Here is a 23,534-nt window from a genome sequence, read left to right as displayed (position 1 = left end):
CAGGGGAGTGTCATTGGTATCACGCTGAAGTGTCACTGGCACTAATCAGAGTACAGTAGCACCTTAGGTACTGAAATAGTGCCCAGGACACTAGCAAGAAGGATGATACCGGGCGTAGCTCACAATACAAGCACCTTTACTTCGCGCAATGAGGAAGAGTCAACTGAGAAGGCGACCGGAGCTCACCCTTCCTCCTTCCTCCTACCTCCTAATTTACCGCTCCCCGTCCAACCCACTCTACCAACCACCGACGTCGAAGACGATGATTTTATACAGGGACTCGACATGGACTCACTTGAGACCGTTACGACGAGTTTGTAGCAAGTCGGCCGCAGCACTTGGGAGCATCGACCAGACTTTGACGCTCGCGGCTCGGGCTAAGCTCGTGTATGCGATATGCTATGTGCGCATGCGTGTCCTTTATCCTTATGAGTCTCTACAGCATATCCCAATTTTACCGGACAGTAGGAGCGCTTTTCCCGTTTCTTTCGCAACTAGATCGGTAGACGATAAAGAAGCGCTTGAAGGCGGTGTTCAAGTTTGGCACGGTGGGCAGACAGGAACGTGTTCTCCCACCGCGCTCTCGTTGTGGCGTACGACTTTGACGACCGCGCGGCAGTAATCAGAAACAACCTTAATTTGCTTTCGAGACCTCTGGGCTCAAGGGGTACAGACTTGGTGAGGTTCACGAGGTTTCCTCGTATGCAGTCTGTTCTGAGTGCATATTATATACCCAGTTTGACCGTGAAGGACTGGGACATTTGCATTACGGCCCTCTAACCTGCACCTGAAAGTGTTTGGAGTTGAAACTAACAATTTCTGGTGAGTGACAGAATACTCTTGAAGGTTAAACGATAAATACCGTATAGGCTGACAAGAATTGAAGAAAGTTTAGACGCCTGGATTGACCTACATAAACAGTGATCGAAGGGGATCGCTGATTGTATGGAGCAATGCCTGCCAAATACTCTCATGTCAAGAAGAGGGCTGCCACAAGCCCCCCAAAGAAATCGAACGGAAAGGGCCACCACCACCATGGCAAACATCACCGCAGCCCAGACCCCCACCTCGACCGGACGATCTCGAAGGCCATGTCCGCTGTCTCAGAGCTCGAACAAGCCATAGCTCACATGCTGCTCATCCGCTTCGAGCAGGACATTGCTCGGCTCTTCTCCACGCATCTGTACTGCGTCGCCCTCGTGCACCTCCCGACGTTTGTCATGCGCTGCATTACAGTGGGTGGGCCAGGTTGGGTGGCAGCGAACGCGGACTCGGAAGAAGTGAAGGACTTTTTCCGCGCGTGCATCGGTATGGATCTGAGGCAGTCTGGCGAGCGCGTCGCGACAAAGAGCGTGCTGTGGTCGTACACCGCGCTGCGGCATTTCGTGCGATCGATTCCACTCTTCCCCAGGTTGTCCGCTGACTACACCCCAGGCTCTATCCAATAATGTACCCATTTGCCGTAAACGGGGACTCCACTCCCTGCGCCTCCTGCCGTACTATTCCGCCCTGAAAGCGCACGTCGAGACGCTCCTCACGATGCCCGCGCCGGCCTTCTCGAAGCCGCCGCACCTCGGCCCGCTCACGGAGGGGCTCGCCGCGCTTGAGGACGCGTGCGAGCACAAATGGGCCGGCGACGGCGAGTGGCGCGCGAAGGTGCGCACGGGGTACGAGCGCGCGTGCCAGACTCTGTGGCGCGTCGCGCGCGAGTTCGACGTGCGTGGGTACGGTCGCGTGCTGCGCGAGAAGCTCACGACCAAGTGGTGCAACTGCGGGTGCTCGACGGACCACCTCGGCGAGGTGTGCGAGCGCACAGTGCGCGAGGACGAGGAGGAGAGCGGCGTGCGCGCGGGCAAGGAGCGCGAGTGGGATGGCAGAGGTAAGTCGTTGCGGTTGCCCGTCTTTGTCTTGCTTATGAGGTGTAGGGGCGGGCGTGTACGGCTGGGAGACGGAGGACGAGGAGGACGTGTGGGAGCTGGATCTGGACTTTAGCGCGTTGGACCCGGACGAGTGCGACGAGGGCGTTGATCCCGACATGACCATCGGTGAGCTCATGGAGTGGCGGTACCTTAGAGCCGAATGGGAGAAAGAGCAGGTTAGTGTAACAATACATCGCTGCTGTGCCCCACGTGAATGTCCCGTCCTTGCCCCAGGGAAATGCTGCCTTCCGGAGGGCCGAGTATGAGTGTGCCATCGAGCGCTACAAAGCCGCGCACGAGATTGAACCGGAGATGCCCCGTTACCAGCTTAACCTCGCCGCTGCGTATCTGAAGGTACAAAAGTGCGCTCTCATTATTTGACGTACATGCGCCTCTTATATCAAAAGGATACCCTAGGTGGATGGAGGCTGAGGATGCATGCACCATCGCTCTCGGACAACATAAGAGTAGCAAGGGCTACTTTCGACGTGCCAAAGCCCGAGCCATGCAGGGACGTATTGAGGATGCTATCAAGGGTAATCTACAACTTCCTGTCTGACAGGATCTGAGAATAACATCTTTATCGCGCTAGATCTACGTGCCACCCTGAAGGTACAACCTGGCAACCCCGAAGCAATAGCGGAGCTGATTGCCCTTCTACCACCTCCGGACCCGGCTGAGGCAACCCCAGCAGATACAGGACCAGCGGTATCCCCATCTGCCATGGCTGCCGCTTCGTCTTCGTCATCCTCTTCCTCATGGAACGCGACGTCGGCTTGCAACGATGCTCCTTCACCGTACCCTGAGTATCTTCGGATACCGAAACCAAAGCCTCCTCGACCCTTGCCATTCGCGCGGACCGAGGCTGACGATCGCAAGATAAAGATTTTATGGCAGCCGCTGACGGTCGACATGCCCATCGATGACCCATGCACCGCGCAGTCGTCCCCCGACGGGAAACGTACGCAGAAAAAAGCTGCGTGGTTGAAGAGCAAAGGCACTTCGATGAAAACCGAGACGTTCACGTACCCTAATTGGGAGCGATATATCGTCATGACGGTCTGACAGCAAGGTAGCGTTGGGGAATGGACATGTACTTGGGACTAGTTTTATTATTATGTATTCGGTTTGTGATTGTGAGGTGTAAGATAGGTGGTGCTGGCAGCGCTTTCGGATAGGTGATTCAACCTGGTACATGACCATGGGACACAGGAGCGCCGGTTTTCTTATCACTATAAGCAGCATTCCGTGGTGAAAGTCCAAACTACCACGGGTAATTGCATTAGTATATCATGAGAGTCGTTACATTGGTCGTATAGATATATTCCGGCAAGAACACGGTATGACGAAGCGAAATGATAGCAAATAAGTCAATTGAAACGCAGAAGCAACACGTCCGAATGTAGAGCCAATGGGTATCATAGTTGCAGATTGGAAGACAGAACCGCAGAGATATGACGAAATTAAACAGTCCAGTCATCATGAGTTTGCTTGTCCTTGGTATTTCTTGATCAGGTCTCTTAGTCTAGCTTGTCCAAAGGCCAAGTCCGCCGGGGGTGATTTAGGAGGGGCACTCTTGGATTCGGGGCCATGAAGAGACTCCGCTACCGTTGGCATGATCTTCATGGGCAGTTTAGGCTTGTCAAACGTCGGCTTCACGAGAGAAGCAGTGGACGACAGAGTTGGCTTGGCCAGCGAGGAAGACAAGATGGCGGGTACAGAGGTGGACTTTATCATGCGAGCTCGTCTTGCTGTCAGGTCACCCAGGCTTGTGGGCTCAGATACCGGCGAAGGAGATTTCTTCCCCTCGAACGGCGGTCGCAGCGATACGGGAGCCCTGGGTGACGGCATCTCCAAACGATTGATCAGTGCTGGCTTGGGTTTCAACTCCCCTACTGGATCTCGTCTGGTCCTATCACCATTGAGTTTCGCCGCTTTCGCCTTCTCGTTATTCTGCACATCAGTGGTGGGGAAAGACGCTGCCAGGGGAGACACAATCCGCTTCGGCTTCGGCGGCTCAGGTTTCGCAGGCGTCTTGACCTCACTACTGCCATTCTGCATAGCGGTGGACCAAATCTGCGTAATAGCAGTGACCTTGCCACCTCTGCCTCCGCGAGCAGAGCGGACATCGTACTTGGCGCCAGAATCCGACGGAGGCGGCCAGTTGATAGGGGGTTTAGGAGACGCAAGCACGCCCTTCTTTGCTTCGCGAGCAGCCTTATCGACAGGCGACTTTGGAGGAGAAAGAGGTGCAGAAGCCTGTGCTTGATCGACCGCATCATGTATAACACCTTGACTTCGTAGCCTTGATGCCCGGTATGTTGCTACAGGCATGAATCCGGAGGATCGGGGATTTGGCAAGGCGTCAACGCTCTTCTGGACAGCTTCACTCTCGCGGTCTGTGGCAGGATCCACATTCTTAGCTGCATCGGCCTGTGGCTTATCTTCCTTTGGAAAATCCTGTACTACCGTGGGTGGTTTCGCATCATCGCTTAAGCTCCTACCCGACAAAGCCGGGGACACGTTCGCCGAAACCGCATCCGCAGGAGGGTGTAAGTCAGGCGTAGGTGTACCCGGGGGAGGCGTATCCACAAGCGGCGGAACCTCAGGATCAATCCGTCCTAACCACTCCGCCACCCTCCCTTTCGCAGCCTTCCTCAGCTTATACGCATCCACCTCCCGCCCACCACGCTCTTTCTTCTTCCCGCTCCGGCGTTCCTTCTCACTTGCTTTATCCTTGGAGGTCCTATCACTTCGCTGCCGCCCCTTGTCCTCTCGATCCTCCGCAGAATGGCTCGTCTTCCCGCTGAGAGGATGGGCACGATGGGTCGGGTCCTCAGATTCGCCCCCGAAGCCCGTGAGCGTCAGACTAGAAATCGCAGAATCATTCACGGGATCCAAGCTATCGGTTGGTCGTGGTGGAATAGCAATCGGCAGGATACTCCGCACGTCCGGCCGCTTCTCTTCCTCCTTCGGCTTCCGCGTCCCAACCTGTTCCAGCAGCTTCTGTTCCAGCACGTCCAGCCCACTCGGCTGAGCTAGCTGGGCATTCCGCGCCCCTTTGCTAGGCGAGACGGCGTGCAAGGCCGGCGTCGGAGGCGTCACGTCTGTGTCAGCAGGAGCATCAGCTACAGCAGCAAACAGTTCGGCTGCTTTAGGCCTTGACGCCATGGCAGACAGTGCTTTATCCTTCCCAGAAGGAACGGGAGGACCAGGGAGCGTCTTGTCCACCTCGGCAGCGACGCCAATATCCTTCGGGATATCCCTCGACATATCCGCATTCTGCTCGTCCACCTCCGCCGCGATCTTCTCGAGCAGGTCCACGCGCTCCGACTTCGTCAGCGACAGCCGCGTGAACGGGTCGACCGTGACCGTGTGCTTCGGCGAGGGCATAGGACGCGGCGACAGTATCTCAGCGGGAGATGTCGATAGCTTATTCGGAGAGAGGTGCCCGCCTGACGTCGCAGCAGTATGCTGCATGGTAATGGGCACGGGGACAGCAGCGGGAAGAGCGAACCGGTGAGACGGCGGCGAGACCGAGCGGTGCCTCGAGGATAAACGCAGATGGCGCGATACCCTCGACGCGCGCTCGCCCTTCCCTTCTTGGCCATCGATGTCAGCTTCAACAGCGGCTGGATGCGTTCGTGCAACGACGTTCAAGGGCGGCAGAGGCGGTGGCTGCGTGACAGCCGCGCTAGGCAACCCAGATGGCAAGTTATAAAGCGGTTGCGACGGGACCGGCTCAGCGCTCGAGGGCCGCGGAGGCACAGCTGCAGTGATCGGAGGGAACATAGGCGGTGGCGGATAGAAGTATGGCTGCTGCGGGTCGATAACTGGCGACGCCACATACGGGTACGGCATTGGCGTTTGGCTGGGGTGGGGCGGATACCATACCGAGTTAGGCAGCGGCTGCATGAACGGAGGTACAGGGGAAATCGGCAACGCGGGATAGGCGTACGGACTCTGCGCGCGTTCAGGATACGGGACGGTCGACATGGGTGGTGAGATGGGCTCCGGAATACCGTAAGGTAGAAACGGAGGCGAGCCATAGTGACCCAGTACAGGTTCTGGGGGTAGAACATCGGGGTGTACGATAGTCACCGGTAGCTCCATGTATATATCTTTGCTGCTGAACGTGTCGGGCGTATGAATGACATACAACAATTGTCTACGTACCTTCCAATTCCCATAGTGATCTTCACGCCAATAACGGCGCGGACTTCGAATAGCGGTTCCGTGGTTCGGCCCTCTTCCTCGTCGTCCTCCCTGCAACCGCCTTTCAGGCTCCTAGCATCTTTGGGGATGTCGAAGACTAAGGTGGCGATCCCCTCCGTCCCCGGCTGCGCAATGTATTCGGGCCCCTTGAACGTCACATGTGTCAAGGTGTCCGATATCTGGAGGGGGGACTTCTCGTTCGGGGGCAGGTTCGGCAGATGCAAATGTCGCGTCAGCGTAACTGATAGGCCTGTATTCTAGATAACAAATGATAAACGGTATGAAACATGGGAAGACTGGAGCACAGCACCTTCTTCGCAGAATGATTCTTGACCTGCAGCTCAACGCAAGCACCCCGGCCCGCCGCAACCACGCCGCCCATGACCCTTCCCTGCGCCCAGATCTTTCCACCCTCGCCGACAACTACTGCCTCCGGGGATACTCTATCAGGGTCACCATCAAATGCTTCCACTACATCCACGTCCTTCTTGTCCGTGACCAGGCGACGTTCGCCCTTCCACGCGACACCCACACTAGCGCGTACTTCGTATCGCAGGGTTGCGAGGCCAGAGCCAAAATTGATAGAAGATGGGGAGGACTCTGGGATGGGAAAACGGAACAGGTAGGTGGTAATTCCCTTGCGGGCCTGAAAGTAGTGCGCCGGTAGTGGCGGCTCTCCGGGCAGGGGATGAGGAAGGACAGCATTCGAAGGCGGCAGTCCTTGTCCTTGGAAGAGCCGTTTGCTGCGCAGAAACGTGGACGTAGCAGAGTGATCTCGGGATGTTAATTCTGCAGTCCGGAGTTAATTGAGAGACTGAGGAATATCAGATTAGCGTACCTTCGATCGCGTATAACTCCACCATCATGACGCCTAACCCCAGGCCTTTGTCCGTGCGACATTCAACTTGCATCTTTCCCGTAATCGCACCACCCGCGATGTACAAGGAATCGGACATGGTCAAGGACACCTTCACCTTGGAGTGGTGAGGCGACGCGTTCATCGGCTCTGGACGCGATAGTGCCATACTGGTCGCCAGTCGTCAGAGGGGGGAATGTATTGTAGGTTCGGTACTTGGTGTTCAAGCTGGTTCCTATCGCTGCAGCGTGCACCAAGCTCGGATGCGACTCTCGGTCCTGGTGTCGAAGCAATGGCCCGTTACCGAACAATTATGATAGGAGTGCTTGCGCCTGTTCCAATTCTCCTGCGAGATGGACGCCTAATGGTGGTAGAGCGGCAGATAGGCAAAAGCATATGTCGAGGTAGCCCTAAGGATTTCAAGGAATAGTCAGACGTCCATCTTCTAGGAAACATCAGGATACCGCATGTCGTCAGTAGTACTCGTGTGAACTTGGGCGCCCGAGCTTCCTGAGGGGAGATTGCCTTTTCTAGACAAGGTTTCATTATGTTTTCCAGATACCTCTTGGACGGCTCTCTCGACCGTCGGCTACCTTATTTCAAAGATAAAACGAAGTAAGCCTTTGCATAAATACAACAACAAGGACAAGGAATCGGCACTTGTCGACAACGGCTGCAATGGCTGTTGGCAGATGAGATGGCAACCATGTCAGGACACCGACGCCGGGAGGAGACCGTCAAAGTGGTGGTTGAGGAAAAGAGAATAGTAAATAATTCACTGGGGAGGCAATACTTTATACGAGTGTCGGATGTGATAAGAAGAAGCGCGAATATGTCAAACGGTGAAATGGGTCTCAGCTCGAACATACCAAGTTAAGTAAGTGCTGTTCCATATAAGGCAAGTGCTTCTTTCTAGACTCTGCTTCTCTTATGCCGAAGGTCTACAGTAATCCTATTACAGCCGTTTGCAGATCGATAGACCACCAATTTAGAAAATCGCGTATAGTCGGAGTGGGTCGGAGTGGGTGCCAGGGACGTCGGAAGAAGGCAGGGAAGTCCAGACGGTCTGATTTCCGTCTCTCGGGGACTTACACTTGCTTGTCCGACGTGGTCCGACTGTAAATGATTTTTGAAAAGTGGGCCCATCAATCTGCAAACGGCTGTAGTATCTTTTCCGGACGTATATTTTCGTATATTCTATTTCTATCGGTTGTATACTTACAGCCTACTCATCCGAAAATAATGGGGCAGTGTCATTGACACTGGATTGCTGCAGATACATTCAGAGAGTACAATTAAACAGCGCGGTACCAATCACTTGGAAGTTGGGACCAGTTGCATGTTACGCCAGCTGCAGGCTACTAGCGCTCTTCTACAGTAAGGCAGGTATGATTTCAGTACTGGTGGGTTCACTGTCGAAACGGCCATAAGTGCATTAACACGAGACACAGCTGCAATATTGATCGTTTTCACTTATAGGCGATCAGTATTGACGGTCAAGGGCCGACTCGGACGCGTTCTATCATAGTGGATTTGTGGGCGCCTGTTTGATCCACCTCGTGCCAAAGATATCGGAAGTGGATAGGTCCAGAACAACACGCGTTCGCACATGTAATACACGAGGCGCGTCCTCGTAAATATCTTCTGGCTCACGCAGCGCTTCACCAGCCCACCCCATCTCATCTTCGCCCAAGGCTCAAACAGAATCTGAACAGCGATGCAGTCCGTCCTCACCGGGAGCAGTCTCGAAGAGATGCTCCATAAACTGGACGAGATGGCTGCCATGCTCAGGGAGAGGCAGTTGTCGACCAGTTTCCCTGGCCTTAACGTCTCCTCTAATTCTCATTTCAATAACGGCCTAACGCCTGTTAACACTTCTCCCATAGTATCGCCCTCCACAGTCAGCAGCGTCAGTGTCTCGCCGGTGTCGAGCTGCCCTGATGAAGTGGGCGAGGCGGGCGTTACTGAAGCCAGGGAAGGGAGCGAGAATCACGCTCCCAACCCTCGTCTTCAGCGCTCGCCGTCGCTCAATCCGCTCTCCGAGTTGCTGGCGGGACCTGCGATTCACGTGGAGGCTCGGCCAGCCAGCCCCAGTGTTTTCGTGCAGGTATCCCATCCCGGCTCCCCGCGCCCGGATACGCCGCCCGTAGACGCCGCCCATCCTGAGGAAGAGTGTCAGAATCGCTCGTCATCTCCGACTGACACCGGAAAGAAACATGAACTCTACTACTTCAGGGACGGAAACGTGACATTCTCAGTACGTTTATGACCCTAACTCATATGTATTAATATACCAGTAAATCTGACATTCATCTATACATCTAGGTGGAAGGAACCCTATTTCGCGTCCACCGCTTCTTCTTCGAGCGCGACTCGGCGCTATTCAGGGAGTCCATCCTCAAAGACATGAAGCACCACCAGAACTCGGTCATTGAGCTAACCGGCTGCACTGCCCTCGATTTCGAGCGATTCCTCGGCGTCCTGTATCCCGCGTAAGTGCCAGTGCCCACCTCACCGTCCGCAATTTTAGCTCTCTGACATTCGTTTCGTACTACACAGCGCCTTCCACGAGCACACCGCTACCACCCTATCCGAATGGGTCTCCGTCCTCTCCCTCGCCACCCAATGGGGCTTCGACTCCATCCGGTGCCTGGCGATCCGGGAGGTCTACCCGCTCGCGTCGCCTGTCGACAAGATCGTGCTCGGACACAAGTACGACGTTCCCGCGTGGTTGCCGGGCGCGTATGAGGCTGTGTGCGCGAGGGAGGACCCGCTGGAGGATGGGGAGGCGGAGCGGATGGGGGCAAAGGATACCGCGAGGGTCGCGAGGGTGCGGGAGCAGATCATCCGCGCCTTTGGCACCTTGGATCCCCGAAGTCCGGATCAAGGCAGGAAATTGAGGGCGCTGGTGAAGGCTGAGTTCGACTTCGCCGTGGAGACTCGTGAACCGGAGCCTCCAGGGGATCTTGACCTGGACAATGAGTCAAGAGTCGGGGATAGCGCTCTTCCAGCCGATGAACTAGCACCATCATCCTCTCCTCAGACTCCTGGTTGGTCGACTTGGATTGGGCGACGCACCCAGGAGTCAGAGGGCTCATCTCCGTCTCCGCCTTCTCCTCAGAGTGCTCCTCAACCCGGATGGATATCTGATCAACAAAGCTTGCGGCTCAGGGACGAGGATAGGGCACCTCTTGCAGATGAACCAGCACCAGCACCAGCACCTCCATTGTCTCGCGGTTGGTGGGGTCCCGGGGTAGTTCGAGGCGTCCAGGAGATAGAGCACCTGACCCCCTCAAGGTTCCTTTCTCCGCTGAGTGCTCCTCAACAAGCATGCGCCCCTGAGGAGGAGGGAAGCTTGCTACCCGGGCGGGTTCCTCCTCCAGATGATCCTCCTTCCATCTCTCAGAACGCTCAGTCAGGACGTTCTGAGGCAGTGGAATTGGCAAGCGGTCAGCCACCTGCACCTCGCGACGAACCCGAACCCGGGACTCCCTCTAACAACGAAAGTTGTTTTCGCTGTGGGCGCCGGATGGTAGACAGCACATGCCAAGGAAAGATGTGTCGGATGATGGAGAAAAAGGAGAGACGGAGGCGGCAGGCTGCTTTTGGCTAGACTTCCCCTTCCCCGGCATGAACTCCGGCGACTCCCAGTGCGGAAGCATCACATCCTACTCAGTATCCGTGACATCCGACTGTCCGTCCTGTGATGTATCCTTCGCCTCCCTCTCTTGTGTAATGTTACTTGGGTATAGTGTCCGACGTGTCAGAGAAGTCATGGCTGAACGAGATGTGAATGATATCGATGTTGTCAGACGTGCGGTCACTCCATGGCTTCGTTAAGGACAGAGACGACCAACCTGTTGTATTGCATGAGCCGCGTGTACCATTTGTGTATGCCCGTGCGCCCCAGTACATTGGCTTACGACCTGGAAGGGGAGGCTGAGTACTTCAGATTTAAATTGTGGGCTTCTGTTGTTCGAATCGTAAGCACTTCCGATCTCAGAAGCAGAAGACCATCATGCCCTACCCCACGAGGCACCGCGACCTTGATATACCTCGCTGTAACTGATCAACTCCTTCGCCCCCCAGAGAAACCCTATTCACCATCGATATCCCGCTACACAGTACCATATCTACCATGGGCACGCAACAAGCCAAGAACATGGAAGAGATGTTCTACAAATGGATGGCTACGATGATGAAGGAGTCGTCTGCGAATGCAGCCCAGTCGGGCGTCAGCGCATCCGCCAGTCCTCCCTCCCCGCCGTCCGAGTCGCCGTCATCAGTCGGCAGCGTCACAATCTCGGACTGTACCGATGCCGCTCACCCTGCATCCAGCCCTGACGGGAAGCAAGGGGACGATGCTCGTCCTCTTACACGCCCGGAGGACGTGGAGAAGGCGCCCTGCCCCAAGCCAGGACTCCCGATCAACGAGACAACCGTAGAGCACCTAGGCAATGCGGGCCCGGGGGCGAACGGTACAGATGAAGGTGCTGTGCCACCTGTCGTCATGTCGCCTGGCATATGTGCACCTATCGGACGTGAACATGAGCACTACTACTTCAAGGACGGGAATACCACTTTCTTGGTACGCTTCGTAGCCTCTCGCCCAGCTTATGTTCGTATGTATTGAACAATCTCACTCACCTAGCTTGACGGCGTCCTATTCCGGGTGCACCGCTTCTTCTTCGAGCGTGATTCCGCCTTATTTAGGGACGTGATCCTGAAGGACATCGACTCAAACCCTGGAAATGACTTTATCCGCCTCAACGACTGCACCGCTGTAGATTTCGAGCGATTCTTGGGCGTCCTATACCCTACGCAAGCGCTACAACGTCTACGCTTTTCGTTAACTCATTGATCTCGCCCACGACAGCGCATTTCATCAACATACCGCTACTACTTTGGACGAATGGACGTCAATTTTGGCGCTCTCGACTCAATGGGGCTTCGACAGTATCCGACTCCTAGCGATCAAAGAGGTCTTGCCCCTGGCGTCTCCTATCGACAAGATAGTCCTGGGCCACAAGTACGATATCCAGGAATGGCTGCCAGACGCCTACCATGCCCTATGCGTGCGGAAGGACCCTCTATCCGACGATGAAGCGGAACGCCTGGGTGCCAAGGACACGGCCAGAGTCGCCAGAATCCGCGAGCGACGGATGGCGTTGGCGCCTGGTTTTCAAGTGACGCTGCCTCTGATTAGCGGGATGTTTGGGTTGTCCGTGAAATCTGAAGAAGCGGCCTCTGGACCTACGGAGGCACCGAGCTCCGGCCGCACACAAATCACAGCCGTACCTAGAGCCGGAACGCAGGACAGAGGAGAGGCTCAATCCGTGGTCAAAGACAACGACTCGATACCACCAGTTCTCTGGGCCTCGGAATTTGAGGCACCTAAGGATGACATTGCTGACCCGGGCTATGATGAAAAGCGCAAGGATGATGCTGTTAAAACAAACGATGCTACATATGACGGTGACCGTGACCCCTCCAAACCAGCGCTGAAGGGCTGGTTGAAGGCTCAGCGCACCGGTGTGCAGAATGAGGCCCAGAAAAGCAGACGAAGATGACGAACGAATTAGGATTGACCCAGTGATGGAGGTCGTACATTCGGAGAGAATAGGCTTTGAATGACTTAGACCAGTATTAGCTAACCTATCAGGATTCAGACCCGAGTTTACGAGTCCCGGCGGTTCCCCTGAGAAAAGGCAAGCACCTGAAGTCGAGCAAGCACAGTCCTCAGGTAAACCGCAGTAGGAAGTTCCAGTCAGTAACGGAAATTATTTGACATCGTTGGGGAAAGCGTCTGGTTTCAACACAGCGCCCGTTGTGGGTAGTTACGACGCGGTTTTGCTATTGAGGGCGTAAATACAGGTAGAATGTAGAATCAGATGCACGTAAGTTAAGTATGAAGGATTCAAAGGACGGGGAATGTAGTGACAGTGACCCTGCACCTGATAGCCACACGCGTCAAGTAACGCAGTCTATTGGTACATACCACTCTGGTTTCACGGTACAGTTCAAGTTACAGGAGTGTGTACTATGCTCGCAAGACAGACACGTCTGACATTGTTGACAGCCTCATACATATGTACTATTATATGAGCTCGCCAAGCGCAGGGCTGACCATTGCGATGCCATCATTCTGGTCAGCAACAGTTCGACGCACAGCAAGGCGAGAAGGAGATTTTTGTGGACTTCGACCCGGCGAATGGGTGTCGAAACTAAGCAGTGCCAAGTGAAGCTTTCGCATATGTAGAACGCCAGTTGAAACGAATAAATACGCATTGAGTGATACTACAACAGATGATCCGTGCATTTACCCTTCCTTCAATCAGTCGATGCTGATGCCCAAGTTCCTATACCACCCCGTCGCTCCTGATCGCGCATTGGCCGAAGTCTTTCTTTGTCAGGCCCTCTTCTTTGGGTAGGATATCCTGTAACAACCGTCCAGAATTCCATGAGCCCCTTTGTCAAGTTGGTATGAGAGTGAGAGAGATGTTTACGTGTTCGAATATCCCGAGGGGTAGAGCGAGTGTTACACATGCGTTTGGGGAGTCCTGCCAGTCAAACAGTGGGGGTGAGATGCCGCGGAAGAGGGATGGAGTGGTGAAACGAGAGCATACCACGACGGCGCCGACGTGGGACTCTACGGGAGCGGCTGACAGGAGGAGATCTGAGTGATTTGTTAGCCTACACATTTTCAATGAATATAATACGAGGAAGGTGTTTACAGGCTTGCTCCCGGGCTGTGGAGTTACGGGGGAACGTCAGAGGTGTAAATATCTCAGAAATTGATCGGTCTGTCACTTACTGTACCCAATCTGCGGGAAGAGTGCTCAGCACGCACACCATCAGCACATTCACAGCTACGACATACCTTCATAAGATATGTAATGGCATTCAGAGCAGCCTGCTTGTACGCCACCGTTCTATGTGCCAGAAGAAGTCAAGTCAACATGAGGCCAGGCGCACAGGGTGGGATACTCACGCGTCCATGTTGTACTGTTTACCGTCACCATCTATATAGAAAGTAAGCATACGCTGGCGTAATACCGGGAGTCGTTGGACGACTGACGGAGATCCACGCTGATGCCCTCAAATATGAGCTAGATATAGGAAGGCAAGGTCAGCAGACGGGAATGAACATAACACGAGAGACGCATTCCTTTGCGGAGTATAGCGGGTCTATGGGCGAAGGCTATCGCATCATCATCATCAGCATGCTAACCTTCAACCGATTCGACAAAAAGGTGTGGCGCTTACTAGGAAAATGGGCTGCTTCAATGCGAACTTCTCGACGCCGCCCTTGATGATGCTGCAATTGAAAGTAATGATACCGGCCTACCAAGCTCTTTATCAGGACGACTACAGCGCGTTGCATTAAGTACGAGACTGACCATCTCGATAGCTCCGCAGAACGAGATCTTCCGGGTGAATGGTCAGTGTGAAGTATTCATGTGAGGTACTCGCATGAGCGTACCTCTCCCTGTTATCAGATAGTCAGTATCGGCATAGGGGAGGTAGTGTATTCATGACGATGGAGCTTACATCACCCTGCGAGAAGTGGAGGTCCCCTACCGAAAGGTTCGCGCCTTTGACGAAAACGGGGAAATAACACCGAGAACCCCTGGAACACAACTTCAGCGTTCCTCCCCTAATCACACTCGACACCCCTCACGTACCTAGACAAGTTCTTGATCTGCCAACCCGAAAGAAGTCAACTCTTTACCCCCGCACTCCAAACAATGCACACGACTCAGACTGTAAGCACTCACGTCGCAGTTCCCTCCATGCTCCCTCCCCGGCACCGTCCTCGCGCCCTCCTCGTAGATCCGCTTCCGCACATCCTCAGGCAGCTCCTGGCCCACATACGCTCCCTTCGGCTCGGGCGGGAGCGCCACAGCGGGCACCGCGCCCTCGTGCTGCGCGATCAGTCCGCGCTCGCGCTCGTTCCACTTTGCCAGCAGCTCGGGGGAGGGTGCGGTGCCGATCAGGCCCGGATGGGAGACGCCCGCGAAGCGTACGCCGGGGATGTGCCGCGAGGTGGCGTAGATACCTGGGGAAGGGGAAGGGTAGGCGTTTAGATGTAGAGAAAGGGGGGGGGCAGCGTACCGTTGAAGTCCCAGATAGCTTTTGCTGCTCTGGAGTTGAATTCGCGGGCTTCGGAGGGTCAGGGATTTACAGGGAAGAATTGGGACGTAGCTCACCGAAGAGACCGCCGCCGTTGTGTAGCTCAAAGATACCCTATAATCAGTTGTACTGTCAGTTGCCATTCGGAGTATCATCATTATAAGATAGAAACGTACAGTGTAACCCCAGGGCATTTTGTCGAAAGGCTTGACTTCATATAATATATTATTAAAGTCGTTATACCGACACGAAGCGAATATCGTACCATCGAGAATGTCGACTACAAGGCAGTCGCCAGGCTCTGCGCCCTCAACGGCCACTGGTCCGGATAGGTTATGAATCCTCGTCAGATCCACGTCACGAAGGTCATCAGCAACTGCGCAGAACCGTGAGTATTAATTCATGCAATGTCGACCCGTTCGTAACCTACAATCATTGTTGCCGATTTGGGCGCCCGTCCAGTCTGGGTTGGTTCGCAGACAAAGAAGCAAAGGGGTTAGGATCGGCAGTGAAGGGATCTGCGGCTATTGATGGGTAACACTAACCGACGCATTGGATATTGAATGACTATGCGGAAGGGTCCACTCGATCACGATCGTAAACGTAGATTGCGAAAGTGGGCGTACCTGTCCTGGCTTAACGGTGGCGACCGGAGGGATTTCCGGACTGACAAAATGGACCTTTGTGTAAGCAAGCTGTGGCAATTACAGTCTGTGCGACGTACTGCCAGCGGTTGTGGATGCCCTTCTGCTCACTCGCGGGACTGTGGGAGGGCGTTATCTTTCAAGTCTTCGGCAAGTCTTCCAGTATAGAACGCACACAAATGGATCAACCTTAAGGACACGGAGTATTAGGCTTCATCAATGGATAATGTACGCCAGCATCCCTCACCTCAATAAGAGTCGGTATTGGCACAGAGTTCGCCTTGGTCGCCATGGTCAGAGAGAGTGCGGGGTAGTTCCTGGGAAGAAGTGAGTGCTAACAATACCTCGAATACAAGAAGTCCGAGTCCAGCTGGTTTAAGTGCATCTCGTCTTATCTCGTTCGGCCGTCCGACGGGGCGATAAGCCGCCGGGAGAACCGTAAGTTCACGACACTGTCATCGTCACGGGTGCTTTCGCGGGAACGATAAGTGGGGACGCGCCTGTGCGAGATATCGTGAATGAAGAGGTAGAAATTTGCGCCGCCGTTAGGGGATTACTATCATGCTTCAACCTGACTGGTGATACTAGTGTTGAGGCGGCGTTGCGATTTCGACGTATCGTTTGTCGACATTGCAAAGTCGCTTCAACACGATACAGCATATGGATTCTTGTGACCCATTGAAATGGCTGGGAAACGGCCATCGATGGTGGGATGAAGTGACAGACCTCCAGCTCACATGGCGAGGAGATAATTATAAAGGACTTAGAAGACGACCAAAAATGGTAATGTGGCCGTCGATCAAGTTGCCGGTTCCCGGCAGCTGCTGTGGCGTTGGTTGCCGGGTAGCGCCTCCGCGATACAAACTGAGCCTGCGGCAGCTTAACAGTTGTAAATTGAACCATTTAGCAGGCTCCTAAACCATCCGTTCTTAGCGTTGTCGTTCCTCCTTTACTAGAGCGCACGCGCAATGTTATGTAAGAAAATCTATTTTTATGAGATTTACCGGATACAGAACGAACAAGAGGAAGACAACGCTATAGAACGGCTGGAAGAAATGGCTTGACCGAGATCACCGAGGCTGACAAACCATCAATGTACACCCATTTTCCATCCCCAAACTTGGTCGGGTTTATTCTACAATTAAGTGCACTGCATTCGTATATCTCGACGTTACACAGGTCACGGCGTGCCGCGAAACCTCTAAGTCAATAATCACCCCGGACCGCGTCCGCACTGCTGCACGCACAAGTCTTCATTACGTCGTTGTCATCATGTCCTCTGGCTCTAAATGGTCTATCAAGAAGCTGCGAGATCGCGTTCAAGCGACTTTTACAAAGCGTCCGTGTCTCTGGCAAATAAGAGTAGCACAGAGCCTGAGAGAGAAGAAGAATGATGTCGTGCTAGTGGCAGCAACAGGATCAGGAAAGACATTGTCATTTTGGATGCCTCTACTGATGGCACTCGAAGAAGGGGAGGATAAGTTTATAATTATCATTACACCACTCAATGTGCTCGGAAAGCAAAATGTCGAGATCCTAGCAAAGGCGGGAATCAGCGGGGTAGCAATAGATTCCAGTAATAACACGGATGAAACATTCAAGGTAAGAGCTCTCTATTGATACCAGCAAAATGGCATCTTACTTGGAAATCAGGATGTTGAAGCAATCAGACACCGGGTCGTGGTGGTGAACCCGGAGATCATAATGGACCAAAACGGGCACTTCGAGAAGCTCTGGCGAAAGCCAGAGTTCACATCAAAGCTACTCTATGTTGTCTTTGACGAAGCGCACTGTGTCAGCGAGTGGAGTAGCTTCCGGAGTCAATACAAGCACATTGGCAGTATCCGGTACATGATTCCGGATACTGTACCTTTCTTGGTAGCTTCCGCTACTCTTGCGGCTCCAGTCCTTGCAGATGTGGTCGAGATACTGCAGCTACGGATCAGCCACATCGACTACATCCTACGGTCCAATGACCGCCAGGACATCCACCTAACTGTGCGCCGGATGCTACACCCAGCGTGCTCTTTCAATGATCTAAACTTTCTAATCCCGGATGAGTTCAAGGATGGTGGCGCACCTCCACCAAAGTTCCTGGTCTTCTTTGATAGCATCAAGGAAGCCGAGGATGCAGTAAAACACCTGCGGAATCGCTTACCTGGGGGTGTAAGGGGCAAAATCAAGTACTTCCACTCCGTAATGACACCCCACTATCGTACTGCGGAATACGAAGCGCTGAGAGATGATCAGATTTGGGGTCTTTGCGTCACGGACTCCTTCGGAATGGTGAGCCATTTGCACTTACAGCCACGCAATACGATAGCTTACCGATCTTGCAGGGTCTTGATATTCCTGACATTAAAGTTGTTGTCCAGTGGAAAGCGACGTGTAATATCACAACATTGTGGCAGCGGCTCGGCAGAGCTGCAAGGGGGTATGGTCAGGAAGGCATAGGGATCATTCTTGTCCCCCCAAACCTCTTTGATAGTGAACGAGACAAGGCAAAACAAAGGAGTGAGAAGCGGCAAGAAAAAGCACAGGGGAAGAAGAGGAAACGAAAGCATAACAAGACAGACCCACCGAACAAGCATTCCGCCCTGCCCTCCATGCCACTCCAAGTACACCCCATGCCTACTCCTCGTGCCGATCCTGACAGGCTCGAGGATCAAACATACTCTAGTTCATCAAGCAGTGAAGAGGAGTCATCGGACGATCATACGGCGGCAGTCAGCACCCGGCCACATAGTTCGCATCCTCCGGGTACTGATAGGGCAGCTGCTGACTCGGAGCAGGTTACGGAAGGCCCTCTGGCGGGTCCATCACAGGCACATCAGGAGGATCAAGCACTCGCTGATCAACCCCGCCAAATGCCGGACTTCGATCCTGAGGAGCGACGCTTGGCCTATGATGTTCGCAAGACGCTGACATCTGTAGGCATCAAGACTCAGGAGCTCTGCCCAGCCATAGATGACTTGATCAATGCAGATATCCGTGGATTCCAATGTCGACGCAAGCCAGTAACACTTGTCTTTTCCAACGATAAGCGCTGTGAGTTATTATCAGTTCAGCTTAGCCCGACTTCTTTCTCACGCATTATGCAGCCTGGGATCACATGAAGTGCGATGACAGTAACTCCGCCGGCTGCTCACGCTGTGCCCCTCAACCATCCACGACATGCTGCGACCTGTGTGATCCAGACGTTTTGCTTGCCATACGCACTGTTCAGCCACCCGCTCCAAAGAAACGCATGAAGAAGTCACATATCAAACCTTACGTGCGGTCTACAGCTGACCATGGCCTGCGTGCCGCACTACGTGACTGGAGGGACACTGTTGCTGTAGAGCAATTCGGCCGTGCTGTTGTGAAGGATTTCGGCGCAGATATATTCATGCCCACAGACACCATATCACGAATAGTCAATTGTGCGCACGCCGGGAAACTCCATTGCCTTGCTGACCTAAAGAAAGAAATCAGTTGGTCGAATTCTTGGCTTGATGAACATGGGGAAACAATCATTGATAAGATCCACGCCTGGTTCCCCCCGCCCATGTCAAACAAGGGCATGTCCGTCCCTCTAGGTTCTCGCGGAAATCTTGCCAACACAATATCTAGTGTGTCCAATCCCCTCGCCAATACCACACCTAGCGCATCCACCCCTGGTGCCCCAGGGCAACGCCCGCGAAAGCTGCCTCGGTGCGGCAGCTGTAAAGCAGTAGGGCACACCAGTATGTGCACTTACTTCAATCTGATATCACTGTCCTAAAATAATTGCAGGCCGCAGTTCCCAGTGCCCAAATCGCAAGGCAGCTGCCGCAAGTGCTCAGCCAAGACGAGAGGAGGCTCAGAACGAGAATCGTCCAGCTGGCGAAGCAAATTGGAGCATAACTGGGCCGGAACACTATCAATAGACTACGCATCCTCGACTTCTATATCACCATCCTCGCGATCCGCCTCCAGCTCAACATCCAGCCACTCGTCCGCTTCGGTATCAGTTTCAGCGCCCTTCATCTGCATCATCTGCATAATCCCCTTCCTCATAGCATCGGGTATGATATAATGTGCCTTTCGCCCTGGTATATATTTGTGAATGTCATTTTTGGTCATGTACTTCAATAGTTTCTCGAACGTCTTCTTCATAGCAGGAGGTGAGTGCTTGAAGTCTTTGTGGTTCAGCGTGAACATTTTCTCGAAACTGATTCGTACTGATTTGTAGACCTCGATCAAAGCAGATTCCTGAAATATTCTCTCCTCTGTGTGATTCGAGAAGCGGCCGCCATAAATCCTCTGCAAGAAAACCATTTTGTAGCGGACAATTGTAGTGAATGGGTATAATTTACCTTTATATAAAGATTATTATGTTCGACCAGCCAGTCGATTGCGCGGAAGGCCTTTTTCTTGCCGGTTGGATTGCATAAAATGTTCATCTGTATAGTGTGTCTTCAACTAGGTGAGCAATGGTAAGATTATTCAAGGCAAACTCTCTTACCGCAGCCGCTCCGGATACACAAAATACAGGTCATGCAAGAACTTCGTTAGCTGTGTTGCATATTTATGCTTCCCGCAACCACGGAATATGAATGCCCATGGCATAAAACAGTCCTCGACCCGCCCGATATCACCGCAATTCATCCCGTAAGTCAGTTCTTCGTATAGCAGGAAGTATTGCTCACGCAGTGCCACATTTTCGTACTGTTGGTCTCGGGACGTTTCACTCTCTTCCCGGAGGGACGGGAACTTGTCATCTGCGACATATTTGCCGGATTCAATGATGCGGACCGCCAGTTGTTTCACATCCTCCCATTCCGGCTTCGATTCGACCCATGTTTCAAAGGTATTGAACGTGGGTAACCAGTTTGTGACTGCCTGCTTCCAGCAGTCAAGCCGCGAGACGATGCCCACATGCTGGATGATCTCATGCATCCTCCTGAATCCAGGTTTGCTTCCTATCTTTAAGGTTTCTTTGGGTCTGATTTGCGCTACAGTCTTCATCAAGCTTGTATCATCTTCTCTCGCAGATTTCGGCTGGATGAAGATCTTCCAGATGGCATCTGCCGCTGCCATCTTCAAGTGGAAAAGCCCGATGATGAAGACTATGAATTGGAAACGGCGCCATGGTGTCTTCTCCTCACTACGAGACTCTTGAAGACTCTGGACCCGCTCGCATGTGGATAGATCACCGTGAACGAGCACGACGTGGTTACCAATGTCGACGGCAGCTTTGGCTGGTGGGTCCTGGGCCGTATCGCCAGCGATACCAGCTTGCTCAAACAGATTGTTGAGTGCCGAAGCGTTCCCTTGAACTGTCGACTGATTTAGATCCATTGCGCGAGCAGGAACCTGCTGCGACTTCGTTTCAGGGATCTGGATAATGGTTTCAGGGTCCTCGAGGTCTCGCGCGAACCTGCGAAAGTACTCCGGCCCGTGGTGAATCAAGTCATGCAAGAACTTCCAGCAGTTAAACCGCTGCCTTCTCGTCAACCTGGTTGGATGCTCCGCAGGGTCGGTTTGCGGGTGGATTCGCATCAACTTCTTCCAGTCGAAGGTATGTGGTAATCTCCAATTGGCAGGGTTAAGCCTAGAGCTCTTCCAGAGCTCCTCGGAACAATCCAAGTCCTTCCTCGTGACACCGTGCTCGAGTCGGAGTAGAGTGCCGGATGTGAAATGGAGTGAGTTATCTTGTGGTTTCTCTACGGTCGGTACTGAGTGCTTCATCTCGACATCAAAGTTATCATAGGCATAAGATGCCAGTAATGTACGGCCCAGGGCCTTGATCTCATGTGCCGCTTCCTTCGACAAGCTACGCACAGCATGATTTATCGTGTCGGGAGAAATTGAGATCCCAATCCGCGAAAGAAGGTCTATCATGGCTTCCGGAGAGTTGCAGGCATGTGAGTAAATGCCGATCATGCTCTGGATTGCATTGCAGCGCTGATTCGTACTCTGCAGCATTATGCTAATGCAGACAACCTTCTTCTGCACGCAGATCATCTTAGTCGACGCCGTGCGCCCTGATTGGCATGCTCACCATTGTAAGTATGGCTTCTCGCCGCTCCGCTTCCTTGTACTCATCGTGCTCCTCAGCGGTGTTTCCCCCTTCTGTCGCACTATCCGGGCTATCAAATTGACGCCATAAGTCGTCTTCGTCATCAGAAGCAGACTGCATCTCGACGTCCTCGTCCGGCACCTCATCACCCGCCTTCGCTCTCGCTCTCTGCTTCCTCCGAAGCTCTAGGACATGTTCAGCGGATAGTAGTACTCCAACAAGATCCCACAAGTGAGGCGCTAGCATGCGCATGCGGCCCGCGATGTCTGCAACGTCAAAGCCCTTCAGCTGCAAGACGGATGCCTTGGAAACCGTGAAATGCAAGCCAGTGCTCTTCTGCGCAAGCTTGCGGATCTCATTTCCATATGTTCGCTTCAAGCTTTCGTGGGCCCATTGTAGCATTTCCGATGCCGCACTTCCATGAGCTTGTAGGCTGTCCATAATCCTTGTTGCATTGCATACCAATTCATTTGTTGCGGCGTCATTATTTAGCTCTGAATTCTGCAGCAGGCCTATGACGAGATTGGTTGGTGTAGTGTCTAGTTGTTTCAGCGCCGCAAGGGCACGGTAGAGGAGATCAGTTGATACGAGCATATGTTGACAGGAGTTCGGGAGGAGAGATTGTTGAGAAAGAATACATTCTGAATAGGTATAGGTATATATACACGCGTGTTGTACACCTTTACCTCGCATAATGCACATTGCGCGCAGCAGTGCGGACGCGGTCCGGGGTGATTATTGACTTAGAGGTTTCGCGGCACGCCGTGACCTGTGTAACGTCGAGATATACGAATGCAGTGCACTTAATTGTAGAATAAACCCGACCAAGTTTGGGGATGGAAAATGGGTGTACATTGATGGTTTGTCAGCCTCGGTGATCTCGGTCAAGCCATTTCTTCCAGCCGTTCTATAGCGTTGTCTTCCTCTTGTTCGTTCTGTATCCGGTAAATCTCATAAAAATAGATTTTCTTACATAACATTGCGCGTGCGCTCTAGTAAAGGAGGAACGACAACGCTAAGAACGGATGGTTTAGGAGCCTGACCATTTAGGAGTGTAATGAATCGCTTACATGTTGTGATGGGAATATAATTAAATTAATAGATAACATATGGAATTCGACATTCCGCAGCGCTTTTGCTAGGATCCAGCCGAAAGCAAGCTTAAGCTAGCAAAGCAGCCCTGGTAATTATACCCAGAATTCGGGAGACAAGGCCAAACACTGATTACCCCTTTTCCATCTACTGAGACGGAGCGTAGATCACACGTTTGCTATGTACACAGCCCGGCAGTATTTGTACAAATGTTGCGTCAAAATCCGGAATCAAACGTTTGCGCTGAGATTGCCAAACAGGAGCAAGAAAATCGCCCTCGCGAATGAATCAGACCGAATATTTGCATGAGTTTCTTGCCGCGGGATAGCGCAAATGTTGCACAAATAGAGTCACATGACCTGCACGGGACTGATAACATCAATCACGCCATATGCCTGGATTGGTCCCCTTTCCCACCCCATTGCTCGACGGCGCAGCTCATATGGATGCATGGAAAACAATGTAATCATCATATGTATCTACTACATACACATATGAGCATCTAATGATACATCTTGCATGTCGCAAGACCCAATCTTCCTGTGGTGCACCTACTGTTTCAGAGATGAAAATACTAAGGTGATATGCCGCACGCTCGTCGGCCTATACAACTTCTGCATCATCAGTATGTT

At 53.1% G+C, this 23,534-nt stretch overlaps 7 protein-coding genes across 7 annotated transcripts; 4 read left to right on the top strand and 3 right to left on the bottom strand.

Annotated features, from left to right (window-relative positions):
• The first annotated feature begins 593 nt into the window (after nucleotides 1–593).
• On the top strand, nucleotides 594–3,138 carry GLOTRDRAFT_139413 (uncharacterized protein). The gene is made up of 8 exons (XM_007869135.1): nucleotides 594–678; nucleotides 738–822; nucleotides 887–1,385; nucleotides 1,435–1,879; nucleotides 1,926–2,095; nucleotides 2,154–2,281; nucleotides 2,337–2,455; nucleotides 2,512–3,138. The coding sequence occupies exons 3-8, from the start codon at nucleotides 954–956 to the stop codon at nucleotides 2,982–2,984; spliced, it is 1,767 nt and encodes a 588-aa protein (XP_007867326.1). The 5' UTR covers nucleotides 594–678; nucleotides 738–822; nucleotides 887–953; the 3' UTR covers nucleotides 2,985–3,138.
• Nucleotides 3,139–3,189: 51 nt separating this feature from the next.
• Nucleotides 3,190–7,452, bottom strand: GLOTRDRAFT_121897 (uncharacterized protein). The gene is made up of 4 exons (XM_007869134.1): nucleotides 6,973–7,452; nucleotides 6,445–6,923; nucleotides 6,096–6,391; nucleotides 3,190–6,045 (listed from the first exon to the last, which is right to left on the bottom strand). The coding sequence occupies exons 1-4, from the start codon at nucleotides 7,157–7,159 to the stop codon at nucleotides 3,399–3,401; spliced, it is 3,609 nt and encodes a 1,202-aa protein (XP_007867325.1). The 5' UTR covers nucleotides 7,160–7,452; the 3' UTR covers nucleotides 3,190–3,398.
• Nucleotides 7,453–9,447: 1,995 nt separating this feature from the next.
• GLOTRDRAFT_23935 (uncharacterized protein) lies at nucleotides 9,448–12,146 on the top strand (the record flags this gene model as incomplete). Its single annotated transcript, XM_007868983.1, has 2 exons — nucleotides 9,448–9,482; nucleotides 11,867–12,146. Coding segments are annotated over 2 exons (315 nt in total), but the record flags the coding sequence as incomplete, so codon positions are not given.
• Nucleotides 12,147–13,252: 1,106 nt separating this feature from the next.
• GLOTRDRAFT_116675 (Acetamidase/Formamidase) lies at nucleotides 13,253–16,059 on the bottom strand (the record flags this gene model as incomplete). Its single annotated transcript, XM_007869133.1, has 23 exons — nucleotides 13,253–13,427; nucleotides 13,497–13,550; nucleotides 13,617–13,666; nucleotides 13,725–13,739; nucleotides 13,805–13,814; nucleotides 13,871–13,922; nucleotides 13,982–14,012; nucleotides 14,069–14,099; nucleotides 14,153–14,191; nucleotides 14,257–14,334; nucleotides 14,391–14,419; nucleotides 14,538–14,620; nucleotides 14,676–14,692; nucleotides 14,769–15,049; nucleotides 15,106–15,153; nucleotides 15,201–15,237; nucleotides 15,300–15,334; nucleotides 15,389–15,499; nucleotides 15,554–15,586; nucleotides 15,669–15,690; nucleotides 15,750–15,789; nucleotides 15,848–15,867; nucleotides 16,015–16,059. The coding sequence occupies 23 exons, from the start codon at nucleotides 16,057–16,059 to the stop codon at nucleotides 13,350–13,352; spliced, it is 1,239 nt and encodes a 412-aa protein (XP_007867324.1). The 3' UTR covers nucleotides 13,253–13,349.
• Nucleotides 16,060–17,039: 980 nt separating this feature from the next.
• GLOTRDRAFT_44099 (P-loop containing nucleoside triphosphate hydrolase protein) lies at nucleotides 17,040–18,349 on the top strand (the record flags this gene model as incomplete). Its single annotated transcript, XM_007869022.1, has 3 exons — nucleotides 17,040–17,369; nucleotides 17,421–18,053; nucleotides 18,107–18,349. Coding segments are annotated over 3 exons (1,206 nt in total), but the record flags the coding sequence as incomplete, so codon positions are not given.
• Nucleotides 18,350–18,971: 622 nt separating this feature from the next.
• On the top strand, nucleotides 18,972–19,900 carry GLOTRDRAFT_121895 (uncharacterized protein). Its single transcript, XM_007869132.1, has 3 exons — nucleotides 18,972–19,327; nucleotides 19,380–19,492; nucleotides 19,549–19,900. Exons 1-2 carry the CDS (start codon nucleotides 19,015–19,017, stop codon nucleotides 19,481–19,483), a joined length of 417 nt encoding a protein of 138 aa, XP_007867323.1. The 5' UTR covers nucleotides 18,972–19,014; the 3' UTR covers nucleotides 19,484–19,492; nucleotides 19,549–19,900.
• Nucleotides 19,901–19,987: 87 nt separating this feature from the next.
• Nucleotides 19,988–22,404, bottom strand: GLOTRDRAFT_43933 (uncharacterized protein; the record flags this gene model as incomplete). The annotated part of the gene is made up of 3 exons (XM_007869009.1): nucleotides 19,988–20,204; nucleotides 20,296–21,695; nucleotides 21,793–22,404. 3 exons carry the CDS (start codon nucleotides 22,402–22,404, stop codon nucleotides 19,988–19,990), a joined length of 2,229 nt encoding a protein of 742 aa, XP_007867200.1.
• Between the last annotated feature and the right edge of the window lie 1,130 nt (nucleotides 22,405–23,534).

Source organism: Gloeophyllum trabeum (genome assembly GCF_000344685.1).
Source record: "Gloeophyllum trabeum ATCC 11539 unplaced genomic scaffold GLOTRscaffold_00009, whole genome shotgun sequence".
Classification (NCBI taxonomy): Eukaryota; Fungi; Basidiomycota; class Agaricomycetes; order Gloeophyllales; family Gloeophyllaceae; genus Gloeophyllum; species Gloeophyllum trabeum.
Note: the sequence above shows the minus strand (reverse complement) of the source record. Positions and strands in the feature narration are given on the sequence as shown.

What these genes read in the sequence shown, in the direction of transcription:
- GLOTRDRAFT_121897 (XM_007869134.1), bottom strand. Translation starts at nt 7,159, where the DNA reads ATGGCACTATCGCGTCCAGAGCCGATGAACGCGTCGCCTCACCACTCC. An exon ending in AGAATCATTCTGCGAAGAAG is followed by an intron (nt 6,392 to 6,444) that starts GTGCTGTGCTCC and finishes TTTGTTATCTAG; the next exon opens with AATACAGGCCTATCAGTTAC. An exon ending in ATCACTATGGGAATTGGAAG is followed by an intron (nt 6,046 to 6,095) that starts GTACGTAGACAA and finishes CACGTTCAGCAG; the next exon opens with CAAAGATATATACATGGAGC.
- GLOTRDRAFT_121895 (XM_007869132.1), top strand. Translation starts at nt 19,015, where the DNA reads ATGAAGAAGTCACATATCAAACCTTACGTGCGGTCTACAGCTGACCAT. An exon ending in CCCGCCCATGTCAAACAAGG is followed by an intron (nt 19,328 to 19,379) that starts GCATGTCCGTCC and finishes CACAATATCTAG; the next exon opens with TGTGTCCAATCCCCTCGCCA.
- GLOTRDRAFT_139413 (XM_007869135.1), top strand. Translation starts at nt 954, where the DNA reads ATGCCTGCCAAATACTCTCATGTCAAGAAGAGGGCTGCCACAAGCCCC. An exon ending in CCGAATGGGAGAAAGAGCAG is followed by an intron (nt 2,096 to 2,153) that starts GTTAGTGTAACA and finishes TCCTTGCCCCAG; the next exon opens with GGAAATGCTGCCTTCCGGAG. An exon ending in TATTGAGGATGCTATCAAGG is followed by an intron (nt 2,456 to 2,511) that starts GTAATCTACAAC and finishes TTATCGCGCTAG; the next exon opens with ATCTACGTGCCACCCTGAAG.